The sequence below is a fragment of the Pelophylax lessonae genome (assembly GCF_965119305.1).
Source record: "Pelophylax lessonae genome assembly, chromosome: 7".
Taxonomy (NCBI): domain Eukaryota; kingdom Metazoa; phylum Chordata; class Amphibia; order Anura; family Ranidae; genus Pelophylax; species Pelophylax lessonae.
In genome coordinates this window covers 98,084,206-98,098,106 of record NC_138774.1, presented here as the reverse complement: position 1 = coordinate 98,098,106, position 13,901 = coordinate 98,084,206, and the positions used below count along the sequence as shown (strand labels likewise).

The following is a 13,901-nucleotide window of genomic DNA, read 5'->3' as shown; positions in this document are numbered from 1 at the left end:
CGCCACAAAATAAAAAAAAAAAAAAAAACACAAAAGTGCATGAGCAACCAACTTTTAGCAAGAAAGCAGTGCAAAGTCCATGCCAACCATGGGTAGCCACTAGCCAGAGCAAGGGGGTCAGAGAATGAATGCAGGGTTCACTCATTCTAGGTCATGCATTAGGAGAGGGGGGTGCTAGAGGAACCTGTTGCGGTACTCATCACAAAGACTGTTGCGGTACTCATCACAAAGACTGTTGCGGTACTCATCACAAAGACTGTTGCGGTACTCATCACAAAGACCGTTGCTATTACCAATGCTACTCTGTGATACAGCACCAACCATTGAACATGCTGCTTGGATTTTGTAACACAAATGGTTTATACACACAATTAGGAGTTTAGTGGCTTCCAGTACAACTCAACTTTTACTCCACTAACCATAAGAGCTGGTTTACATCAGAATGCAGTACAAACGCGCCTTTGCCGTGTTTCCCACACCATGTTCAAATCTCACTGCCTTTGCAATCTACTGCGGGTGCCAATGCATCGCTAACAGCACCCCAAATGCACTGCGTTTGCGGGCACTAGATCACATGGTACCGCAGTACCATGGGATTTGGTGCAGCACCTTTTTCAAAAGTAGTGCATGCACTACTTTTTGTGTGATCCAGTGCGATTTCACCCCATTCAAATGAATAGGCTGAAATATCTCACTACAGGAGAACGCACAGGAACACGCATTTTGGCGTGAACTGATCCTTAAAGTAAACAGTAAGGCCGGTTCACCCTGTGTGCGAAGCAGCTCGCAGCAGGGGGTCTGGTACGTCCCTGTTCACCTTTTAGGGTCTGAATTTGGTCCAAAGTTTTGGATGAAGTCGCACCGGAAACAGACAAGAAGACACACAGGACCCTTCTGCAAACCACTCTGCAGCCGCTCCGGAGATGTGTGAACCAATTCCATTGAGAGCCAGTCACAGTCTACTGACATGCGAATTGGATGCGGTGAAACCTGCATCCAATTCGCACCAGTGTGAACCCAGCCTCAAGGAGCAGCATAGCTCCAGTGTCCTGGTTTGATGCGAGGCGCAACACTCCATCAACATAATATCAAAACCTAATGCAAAAAGCAAGGAAATTCTACCAAACCCATCCCTATGCCAGACAGTGAAGCAGACTGTTCCCGTCACTTCCAATGGCACCCCAAACGCGGCGTGACGAATTGCGCTAAAAATTGTGCAAACAGAATCGCGGGATGCCTGTCCTCCAAAATAAGTTCTTGTATTTCTTTTGGGTGACAGGCGTCCTGCGATTCTGTTTGCGCAATTTCCCCAATTGTCGGGCGACAATCATGGCAAATTTGCGTTTGGGATCCGGGACGCCAATATGCAAATTGAGCCTAAAAACTATTACGTTTTTTGGCCTTTGTAGGGGATGCCAACAGTAAAAAGAATAGATGTTTATCCAGTTGTTCTTATCTGTGCTATGTTTGTGTTATCAGCTTCCTTTATGTCCATGGTTTTCAAACTTGGAAAAAAAAAAAAACAGGTATAACCAGAGCAGCCACTAAAGCTGGATACACACTATACAACTTTTGTTGTTAGATTTCCTTTAGATTTACCTTCAACTATGTAGTGCAGGGGCCTGACTGATTGCATACAAACTGAAAGTGTTTAGGTTTGACCTCATATTATATGGTTTTGGTAAATCTAAAGGAAAAAAAAAAACTAAAAGGAAATTGTATAGTGTGTATCCAGCTTTAGTGTCCTCTTAATTTCCATTGAACTAGAATAGTTGTATATGGGTTATGTTGGGCATCTACTCCATTTATAAAACAACAAGCTACCCAAACTCAAAAGGTCATTAAATTATCCATCTGCTCAACCACCATTTTCCCAGTACTCTAATAATCATGCATGTCTGCATCACATAAGTATGTACATGCATGTTATTAGTAGACTTTGCTGGGCTTTATCCATAGGAGCACATTCGTTTATATGCTGAAAAATCCAGGGCGAAACCAAATTTTCACCCCAGGCCCTCTACTAAAATTGTATGTTGATACAGTTCGCTCCGACCCTGCATGGGTTATAAAATAGTTAGCTTTGGGCACCATTAGATTGTCCATACACTCAAAAATCGAGTCACCTGACCCATTTCTGTCTTGGACAGCCTGATCTTATACAGATTTGATAACACACGTGCACACCTAACGAACGCTTGTCATTTAAAGACAACAAAAACCCTTACATGGTAACGCCATACATCTACCAATATGATTATTGAGGGATCAGAATTTGCATGCAGTACAAATTACATCTTAATAAAGCTCAGGCAAAAATTTCAGGGCAGGTCATAAATCCCACATCATTGGAAATTTTGGCTGCAGTCTCCGTTCAGCTGCTTTTTTTTTTTTTCCCCCACTCAGCTCCTTTGATTTCTCAATTGAAGTTTATTGAGCCAGGTGGTATCATCAGGGCCACCCACAGCTCAAATTTTGCCCTATTCACAAGGATCAAATGAAATTCAAGCTGTGTATAACCAGCTTTACAATTAGGGTTCTTTCACACAGGTGGACCGTTCAGATCCGCCTGTCTGTTTTTTTTGGCGGATCTGCTGAACGGTCCCCCCATGCATCCCTATGGGGCATCAGATGTCAGCGGAGACATGTCCGCTGACATCCGATCCGTCAAATCTGGACGGATGGAAACCCTATTTTCCATCCATCCAGCGGATCGGATGGGATGAGAACGGACCGACAGTCCGTTCCCATCCGATTCCCCCATAGAGATGTATGGGGAACTGACAACTGTGTCTCCACACACAGCAAGAACAGCTGTCATCCTCCTGCTCAGCAGGGGGGGGGGGGGAAATCAGCAGATCGACCCCCCCGCTGAGATAAACGGAGTCCGTTTGACGGACACATAGTGTGAAGAGCCCTAATCGAACTATTCTTCCTCTCTCATGACTTGCTGAACACAAAGATGCTCAATATTAGAGGAGAAACTTCTAACTTATTGGAAATCTAAGCATGTCCCAATCCCTCATTCTTCCATGTAGAAGAATGAAGAACCAGGATTACTGCATGTGCACTGCTGTCTCCAATGATTGATTATCTTGGCAGTTCCTGGCATTGTTCAGAGTTGTACAAGAAAAAGCAGGTATCTGCTTATATAGACAACAGCACCGATTTTTCTTTCAGATCAGGCAAAGATCTATTGTGTATGTGGTACCTGTAGACACCCCCAGATGAGGATTTCCAGAGGAGGGTGTAGCGATTGTATGGTTATAAAACCTGATCTGACCGCAATTCCCTGACAAGTGGATATTGGAGGTGTCTGCAGTGCGCCTCCTCCACCTCTCTTTTAAGGTTGTGGCCACCATCCATGTTTATGGAGCTAGCATCAGCACATGTGCCTGGGGGAGTTTGGATCGTGTTTGCACGTCTGACCGCCCTCTACCGTATATTGGAAAAAAAAAAAAAAAACATATAAAACAGTAGAGGGAGCACAAGACCAAATGATAATAGAGTCCAAATTAATTAGATTGCACTAAATAGACAGCCAACGTGTTTCGGGGATCAGAAAATACTCCCTCTTCATCAGGGCTACCACAAATCAAAACAGAATTCATTGGTATAAATCACAAATCAGACAACCTAAAAAAGATCATGGGTAACACACACACACACACACATATATATATATATATATATATATATATATATATATATATATATATATATATATATACACACACACACACACACACACACACACACACATACATATATATATATATATATATATATATATATATATATATATATATATATATATATATAAAATTTTTTTTTCCATTTTTACAAATATTGCCAGCTTATATGTATACTTTAACATTTATAACCTTTAGCACTTACCCTGCCCTCATAAAGACGCTCAATACTTTCGTCGATCCACTTCTCCACATCCAGCCTCTTCTGTAGCTCTTTGCGGTCATATTTGACCGTGACCCGGGCTTGTCTCCTCTGTATGGCTTGTCCTGAGTCTCTGTTCCTGGATGGAGAGTGGGTTTTATTAAACAGCCTCTTCCCAACCTTATTCGCTGCCATCCTCCTTAGTCCTCTGTTCTGGCTGTCGAGGGTCAGTGGTCCTTCCTGCTCAGAGCAACAAAATCATACAATCAAAATCACAATCGCTTGACCCAAGCCAGAACAACAGCTTCAGGTGTGGAATTCTATTTAGAAATAAAGTTTAGCTTAACACAAAAAGTCAATTTTTTTTTATAATTTAGGAATGATAATCAGGCATTAAATACGGATATATAGCTGGAAAGTATTGATCTCCAGTTTTAGTGATCGCTCTTGTGATCCAGTCACTGCTTCAATCCTAAATCCATTATCAGATGTGCAATCAGACCTCACAGTGCTGTCTCCTCCACGTGTGCAGGGGATCCTGAGTGTTCCAATGGTCCTATTGTGCTGGATGGAGCGGTGGTCCTCCGCTGTGCTCCCAGTGTTGGGTTGCTGTGTTCTCTGGGTCAGTCTCCTCTATCACATGCTGGTTTTGGAGCTGCACTGTGCTGTAGCGATGTACACCCTAGGCAAGCTGCTCTCAGACTGACACTGCATAGCCCTGCACAATGTCTCTGAGTCTAAGGGGAGGGGCCCTCGTAAAATCATTGTATTGTGCAGCAAATGCTGCTATATGTCCCTAGACAGCAGGACACAGACCTCCCTTCTCTTTGTACACAGACAGGATATAGACCTCTCATCTGCACATGTACAATGGTCATAGACAACTCACAACCAGCCTTCCATCTGTCCTGCAGTGCCACCCCCCCATATTACTGACATTTTAGGATATCTTGATCGTTTTTAGGTTATATGCACATTTTCCAGTATGCAATTGCACATTTTGGTGCTGTGGATGTCCTGGTACTGTGTACAGCTGTCCATAGACATGTATGGCGGAAGCCAGCTGAACGCAGCTGCGTCACTACTTGCATTAAATGATACATGCGCACATATTTAAATGCCCCAATCGCAGGTAGTGTGTGCTCGGGACTTTACGTCTGCGAGCGCGTGCCACTTTACACAAATAGTAGCGTACAGCCGTGTTCATGTTTATGGGCGGCTATACAAAGCACCAGGACATCATGGGCACCAAACGTATTTATACTGTATGGGCAAATGTGCCTGTGTGCATGAGCCCTGAAGGTAGGCATACACTAAACAATCTGATTGGGCAATCTACTTTACATTAAGGCCCCTTTCACACTTGCGCGACTTTAAAGTTGCACGATTTTACCGCATTTTGATGCGAGTTTGACTGGGCTTGAATGTCTTCTGACCTCAAAACGCATCAAAATCGTGCCAAAGTAGTGCAGGGACTACTTTGAAGTCGGTGCAACTTCAAGTCGCACAGATATGAATGGTACTCATTGGAAATAATGGAGAACGACTTATCATGTGATTTTTGCAGTCCCGAATCGCAGGACAAGTCGCACAAGTATGAAAGGGGCCTTACCAAAACTATACATATATGTACAACAGGAGGACACACCCAAACTATCCAGTCTGGCAGGCGCTTGCAGCTGATGGTAGATCTAAAGAAGATTGTACAAACAGATTATTTAGTGTATGGTGAGCTTAAGTGCCCATTCACACTACCGCGACTTGTCAGGCGACTGGCCAGCCTGACAAGTCGCGGTCCATGCAGTGATACGGGAACCATTCTAATAGGAGCGACTCAAGTCGCTCCGACTTAGAAAGTAGTTCCTGTACTACTTCGGGGCGACATCGGAGCGACTTGCATTGACATTCATTATATGAAGTCCGTGCAAGTCGCGGTTCACGTGACTTCACAGGTCGCCCCTGAAGTTGCGCCGCGCTAGTGTGAACCGCCACTAAAGGAGTTGTGAAGACAGAAGGTTTTTTTCTTAATGCATTCTATGCATTAAGATAAAAAGCCTTCTGTGTGTAGCAGCCACCCCAGCACCCCCTATTACTTACTTGAGCCCCATCTCTATCCAGCGATGTCCACGAGTTCCTTCGGCCATCCAGAACTCTCCCTCCTGATTAGCTGAGACACAGCAGCGGTGCCATTGGCTTCTGCTGCTGTCAATCAAAGTCAGTTAGCCATGCAGGAGAGAGAGGGGATGGGGCCAGGAGCCAGGAGCAGAAAAGAAGGACCCAAGAAGAGGAGCATCCAGGCTGCCCTGTGCAAATCCACTGCACACAGGAGGTAAATATAACATGTTTGTTATTAAAAAAAAGAAAAACATGAGACTTTACAATCACTTTAAGGCCCCTTTCACACTAGTGCAACTTGTCCCACAATTTTGGATCGCAAAATCGCATGACAAGTCGTTTTCCATTATTTTCAATGATCCCCATTCATATCAGTGCGTTTTGAAGTCGCACCGACTTCAAAGTAGTTCTTGCACTACTTTGGCACGATTTTGATGCGTTTTGAGGTATATGGCCCTGAGCCATTGCTCAAAATCGCCGCAAAGTCGCGGTAAAATCGCGTCGCATAAGTGTGAAAGGGGCCTAAAACCTAGTACACACTTCAAGCTCCAGTCAAAGCCGCTGTACTAATGACCCAAAATTAGTACAGTGATCCCCCCCCCCCCCCCCCCCGCCAGAACACCCCGATCAGTGCTCTCAGCCATTGGCTGAGAGTAAGTAAGTAAACACTTGGGTGTGCAATTACAAGCGTACAGCCTCAGCCTGTCATTGGTTAGTACAGGCTGTACACAAACGCCTGTCACACCAGGACACAGAGGTGCACTCCATTTTTGGTGTATGGCTCTCTGCGCCCATGTGAATGAGCAGGAATGGGGAAAAAAAATACACAAGAACCTCCTAAATCAGCAATTGTGCATCAAGTGATCTCCTGCTCTCATCCAAGTCTTTGAAGGAGAAGACAGATTAATCATTAATAGTTTCTGCTAAAATTATAAATTGCGGCATTGTGCGATCGGGGAGGATCAGTCACTTGATTGCCCTACTTAAAATCTCTAATGTAGCAGCTTACATTAAAAGTCGTATTATACAAAGAGATCCGTCTCCTGACATTTTAGTAGTGTGACCAGCCTTTGAGTAAACATGAGAAACAGATCTTTAACTGGGATTGCCAGGAAAAGCTTCACATAACATAAAGAGTATAGAAAACACCGGAGGAGAGCAATGCGGGGAGATCCTGGTTGCACGGGGATACAAACAGGAATCTAACTATCGCTCATTCTCAATGGGATTTCTATCTTTTTGTGTCCAGCCTTTATCTCAGTAATGGTATAATCCACCCACAATGGACTTTTATGACTGTAAGGCTTTCCTAGAAGAAATAAAAGGAAACCTGCACTAAAGAAATATGTGGGATGCCATTACTAACCTCTCATTCTGAAAATCACATGCCTGCCTGTCAAGCGAATCCAGTAGGCAGATAAAACAGACACAGATATAAGCAGCTATGTATTCATTATTACACTTATATTTAAATGCAACTAGTGGAAGTACCTGAATTTGACCTGTTATCAGCCTCTTGCAATTCCCTATACAGCAGAGCATAGACTAAAGCCCCGTACACACGTACCGATCGTCGGCCGAACGATCGGCCGTCTTTTGTCCGAGGGCTGTCTTGTCTGTTGAAAACTGTAAAGACTGCACACGAATTTTGTCGGCCAACAACAGCCGACTGCAGAAGTGATGTCATGTGATGGTTAACTTTCCTTGTCTTTTTTCTTTTCTGAGCATGCCCAGTCTTGCTAATCTGCTGTCTGTCAGCCGAAATCTGTACTGACTGGCGAACAATCGGCCGTTCTGGTGTTGGCCAACAAAAATTTTAATGCTTGCACGACAGATTCTGTTCGGCCGAAAGTGCGCTGTCGGCTGTCGGAAGCATCATACTAACAAGCCGAAAATCGGCCGATCGTTCGGCGGCCGAACATTTTCGGCCGACAATCGGTACGTGTGTACGGGCCTTAAGAGGGGGATCCGTTGTGCTGCAGTGCTCATACGCTAACAAGGAACACACTGATAGGAGGACAGAGCGAAGTGTCAGGCCCTATTCACACCTCAACGTTTTGTAGCTGGAAGCTCAAAAGCTCCAAAACACTGGAGGAGAAAAAATCAATACTTCTCTATGGAGATGGTTCATATCTCCACTTCAAGTCACCAGGAGCCAAACGTCTGAAGCTCAAAAAAGTTCTGGAGCTTTTTATGTAGCTCGATTCGGCCAGATTTGAGCATTTTTGGCACATTTTTTTATTCCTATAGCAATGAATGGAAACGCAACAGTCGCACGTTTTGATGCGCGTTTTAACGCGATTTTCTGCTCAAATGAAAAAATGTAACACATAAAATAGTACTAATATATGAATAAAAAATGTAAAATAAATAAGTAAAAATCGTCATAAATAAAATAAATATTGTGTAATAATACATAAATAAAAAATAACCCCTAACCTTAAAAAATAGTAACTACATGATTAATAAATATAATTTTAAAAATAATATTATTAATAATAAAATAATGATAACAAACCCCAAAAAATATTATTAATAATAATAATGATAATGTAGCACTACTCCCTTGGGAGTTGCTGGTTACGGGTTCCCCTGGGTTACCATTAGCAACAGCAGCACAGTTCAACATTTTCAGAGAGGTTTTGGCTCAGTCAGGAAGCAGTCCAGCAGCTTTGGTTTTTGTGTTTTTATTGAGAACTTGTATGGGAGAAGGAAATGAGTAGGATACTCCAACTTATATAACTATACACAATTGGCTGGGATGACTGATTAACGCTGAGTAACGCTGAGTTGCACTGTATAACGCTAGTCACGGCTAGGCCGCTGCTTCACCATGTTATAAGCAGTGAAGTAGAATTAAGTTAACTTCCCGAGGTAAACTGTACTGTACTGCAGAACAATCTTCAGGACCCTTCCTGGCACCCCCTTTGTTCCTATTCTTCAGGGTCAACTACACGGCACCCTCTTTACTGTAAAAATTCCTGTGTGAGCTATCTCCTTGATCCCCTGACTTCTCTGGAGTGGTCCCCTTTCCTAGGCAGACCCTTTGGCAAATCTCCTGGTACTCACGGACACTGTTTTTCCCGAGAGACTCTGCCAGAAGCTCCACTGTCTGCAGCTCAGCTCCACACCTGGTTCAATAGGCCGACTGCCTGAACCACCGTCCTCACATCTGCAGGAGGAGAGACAGCCATTCACCTCTTCCTGGAACTTTGCTCCCGCCAAAACGATGCCCTGTCACATGTCCCCTCTGTGTTTATAGGATGCATTGCAAGAATGCCCTCCCACTGAGACTGCCATAAACCCTGATGTCCCACTGGCTAGGTTTCCTCCACTGTCCAACAAGCTCCCTCATTGGATACAGTGGGGACACTCCCTCAGACCCAGTGAATCACACCTGGAAACATGTGACAGGCAAACTAATAGATCAGGCTCCCCTGCTAAGCAGCAGGAACAATAGATGCTTTTACCTAGCACCTGTCTAGGAGGGTGCTACAATAATAATAATGTATTTATTTTGTGTTAGAGTTAGGTTTTAGTTATTTATTATTATTTTATTTTTTAAAGGTTTAGCAGTTAAGGTTAGGGGTTAAGTATTTATTATTACCTAGTATTAATTTATTGAATTTATTTATTTATGATTATTTTTATTTATTTGTGTATTTATTTTACATGTATTTATTCATTTATTATTATTATGTTTATTAGTATTATTAGTAGCATTAACACCCTAACAAAAAATAAATAAATAATATGTAGCACCCTCCTAGATAGGTGCTAGGTAAGGAGTGTGTTTGCTCTGCCTGCTTATCAGGGGAGTGGCAGGTAAAACCTAGTTGCTCTTCTGCTTATCAGGGAGCAGGATTTCCAGTCAGGCCTGTTGCATGTGTCCGGGGTGTGATTCATCTTGGCTGAGGGAGTGTCCCCACTGTATCCAATAGGGAGGCCTGTTGGACAGTGGAGGAAACCCAGCCAGTGACACACAGGCTTTTGTGGCCGTCTCAGTGGGTTGGCGCAGACAGTGGTGCATCCTGGGATAGGCTATAAAAGCCAAGGGCACATGTGGCAGGGGGTCTTTAGGCAGGAAGCCAGGTCCCGGAAGGAGGGGGACGGCTGTCTCTCCTTCAGTTTGCTGTGGATGGTGGTCACAGGCGATCAGCCTATGTGAATCAGGAGTGTGGTGCTGAATCCAGAGGGCCAGGAGAGCTGACTGGTGGAGTAGACGGCAGAGCAACTCTTGAAAAACAGTGTCCGTGAGTACAGTGCCAGGTGTCTGCCCAGGAAGGGGGACCGCTCCAGTGGACAGAGTACGTGGACAGATGTCAGCACACACAGGCAGTGAAAGTAAGTGGGTGGGTGCCAAGTTAGAACCCTGAAGAGAATAACTAAAGCAGGAACCTTTTAAACTATCTTCACTTCAGTGGCAAGGTGAAGCAGCGGCCTTGCCGCATACTACAGCTAGTTGTCCTCAAGATTGTGCATAGTTCATAGTTGGAGTATCCCACTCATCCCTTCTCCTATCCCAGTTCTAAATAAAAACACAAAAACCAACATCCCCTGGATTGATTATTGACTGAGCCAAGGACTTTTAATGCTGATTGTCTGCTATCAGTTCCTAAGGGTAACCCAGGGGAATCCAGAAAGTGTAATTCTCAGCAGTCTTCTAGGGGGCAGTGCTACAAATAAATAACCCTAACCCCTAATCCTAACCCCAACTCCTATTCCTAACCTTTACACTAGTGGGGAAAAAAAAGATAATAAAAAGAAAAAAGCTAATGAAAAAGCTGAAATACCTAGCGACAATTGATGCAAAAGGTTTGTTTTTTCTGTTGGCTAATAAAAAAAACGCCAAAGCTCAAATTGCGCATAAAAAGAAAAAACGTGCAAAAAAAAAAAACCCACTGTGTTTAGACACAGCGGAGGCGGACAGCGGGAGGAGCGGCGGCGATTGCTGCCAGCTTCCCGCAATCGTCAGAGAAACTGACAGAAGTCTCGCCTGCTTATGTAAACAAAGCAGGCGGCTCTTCTGTCACACAGGCAAAGAGACATCATGAGTTTCAACAGTTTGAAACCCTGATCTCTCTGTGCCTGTCACAGAGCCCCCCCCCACAGTCAGTAAGCATTATTAGGCATACATTAACCCCCTTGATGACCCCCAGTGTTAACCCCTTCCTTGCCAGTGTCATTTATACAGTAACAGTGCATAATATTTAGCACTGATTACCGTATTAATGTCACTGGTCCCCAAAAAGTGTCAAAAATGTCCAGTTAGGGGTCCAATCTGTCCGCCGCAATGTCGCAGTCCCGCTACAAATCGCTGATCGCCGCCATTACTAATAAAAAAAAGTCCAAAAATGTATCCCGTAGTTTGTAAATGCTATAACGTTTGCGCAAACCAATTAAAAACCGCAGGGGTAATTAAATACCACCAAAAGAAAACTCTATTTGTGGGAAAAAAGGACATCAATTGTATTTGGGTACAGCCTTGCACGACTGCGCAAGTAACACAGTGCCGAATCGCAAAAAATGGTCTGGTCATTAAGGGGGGTAGATCCTTCCGAAGCTGAAGTGGTTAATGTGAGATCTGGGGTCAAAAAGACCTCAGATCTCACATCTACACTTAAAAGCAAAAAAGGAAAAAGGAGAAAAATGGGCCGTTTAAGGCCGTTGGGCTAAAGCGACGTTATGACCTCGCTCCGGTCCTCCAAGGCCATAGTCCTGCCTGGGACACAGAAAGACCGGATCGTGTTCCCCGCTACCAATGTCTTTGGTAAAAGGGGAAAACGACCATAAACATGATCCTGCAGTAAATCCGCTGCTGGGATCACTTTTATGTAAAAGAGGTCCGCCGGCCGTGTAGAAAAATACCGGGGTTATGGCAGCTAGCTGCTGCCATAACCCCGGTATTTACCATCAAAGTAGCGAGGTAAATACGTGGCGGAAGTGGTTTAAGTAGTGATCGACCGATATTGGTTTTTCAGATACCGATATTTTGGCCATTGCATATAGATATTGGCCAATATTTTCATACATTTAAAAATATATATTTTTTGTGTTTTATTTATTTTTTTACTTGACAGGTACTCTTGTGGAGGGATCTGGGGGTCTAGAAGACCCCAAACCCCTCCTCTGCACTTAAAAGCATTCAAAACGCCAAGTTTGGCTGTTTTGAATGCTGCCTTTTTTTTTAATCTGGCGCCAGACAGTACCCGGAAGTGATGTCGTGACATCACTTCATTGCTTATATCTCTAATTTGTACATATGTGAGTGGCATATTCAATAACATTTGTAATTGGAATTATGCTATGTGACATCATTTTACCTTTACATGAGCAATATTTGGAATATCGGCAATATCATCCAGTTCCCGGGCCGATACAGATATATCAGCAAAAGTCAATATCAGCACCCTCGATATATCGGCCTTGCCGATATTCGGTCGATCCCTAGTTTTACTTTCAATAAGTTTTTATTAAAGCATGTTAGTCACATGTACAAATACAGTCAACAGTTGAGAGAAACTGAAATACAGACATCAGGCATCCACACATAGTGGATGATTCACTGTTAGAAAACAGGGTTGTACATACATCGTATAAGAAGATATATAGCACCATAGTTGAAACTAACAGTCAGCTTACTTTAATCATAAACTGGGGACATAAGGGAAGTCGATCCCTAGTTTTAAGGTTGTCAGCTCCATCTAGTGGCCATAATGTGGTTATTTTCTAAAATACCGCAATACAAAAAAAAACAAGTAGGGAAGCAGGAATGAGAATGACAGCCCTGGAACATGCACCTGAAAAGATAATCAACAAAAGCTCTCATTTATTTATTGTGGCAGGTTCCATTTGATATAAAGTTAGAAATTTAGGTGATTTTGTCCATCCATGGTACATGTAGGCTCCTTTTTAGAAACACAAGAACAGAAATGTCCGTGTTGCCAGCAGCAGCCATATTGCAGTTGGCAAGAGTTGCAGGACAAGTTTTTATTGGCAGTCATCCTACTATTTGACCTCCAACTTCCAGGATTGCACCCGGGTGTCAGGGAGACTCTGAAATATTTGCTAAAGCATTATTAATGATGCAAGGGCACGATATATTTCACCTAAGCAAACTTGTCATGTTGGGGAATAGGGTGCTTTGTGTTCTGCTGGCTCAGCTACAAGCTTCTTCTGGAAATTATTTTAAACATTAGTAACTGTTTATACACCGTATGACATGCAAGTTATCATGGACGCTAATCTCTGCGGATACAGGAACGCCATGGGTAGGCCGCTTGGGTCGAAGCAGGATTCATTTTGTGGAACATCTTTTATATGATACTTATTTTTATAAAGAACAAAATATGTACAAAAATCACTATTCCCTTTAACCCTTTTGCTGCCAGAGCCTTTTTTGCATTTTTCTTTCCAGACATGTATTAAAAATCATTTTAGGCCTGAATATTATTTAAAACCACCAAGACATGATATTGTTTCAGAAAGCAGACACCTTGGAGAATATAATGGTGGTGGTGCCAACTGTTTATGTCACATACAGTAATATTAGTACAATGGTTTATCAAGTGCAAAGTTTCAGGAAAAAAATACACTAAAATTAAATGGCACTTTTCCACTGCAAGTACCGGCTCGGCTCTACTCGGCCCTGCTTGGCCCGGTTTGGTTTTCCACTGCATGGTACCGCATGGTACGGTGTTGGAACCTGTCGGTACAGTTTGGTATGGTTTGTATTTCCACTAAAGTAGTACTAAAGTAAGTGGGTGGGATAACAACGATTCTCTGACCAATCAGTGGCTAGTAGTGACAAATAGTCAAGGCTGCATGCAAAGGATTGTGGGATATGGTATTGGTACGGCCCTGTTGGAACCACAACTGAGGTGGTACTGTTT

General features: G+C 43.3%; 1 protein-coding gene across 1 annotated transcript in view; it reads right to left on the bottom strand.

Moving 5' to 3' along the window:
- Positions 1-4,622, bottom strand: part of LOC309560238 (protein phosphatase 1 regulatory subunit 14A-like) — a 66,396-nt gene extending 61,774 nt beyond the window's left edge. Inside the window, exon 1 of the mRNA XM_082263814.1 lies at positions 3,898-4,622. Coding sequence (XP_082119940.1) covers positions 3,898-4,089 — 192 coding nt within the window. The 5' untranslated portion in view covers positions 4,090-4,622. The remainder of the gene's footprint in view (positions 1-3,897) is intronic.
- Between the last annotated feature and the right edge of the window lie 9,279 nt (positions 4,623-13,901).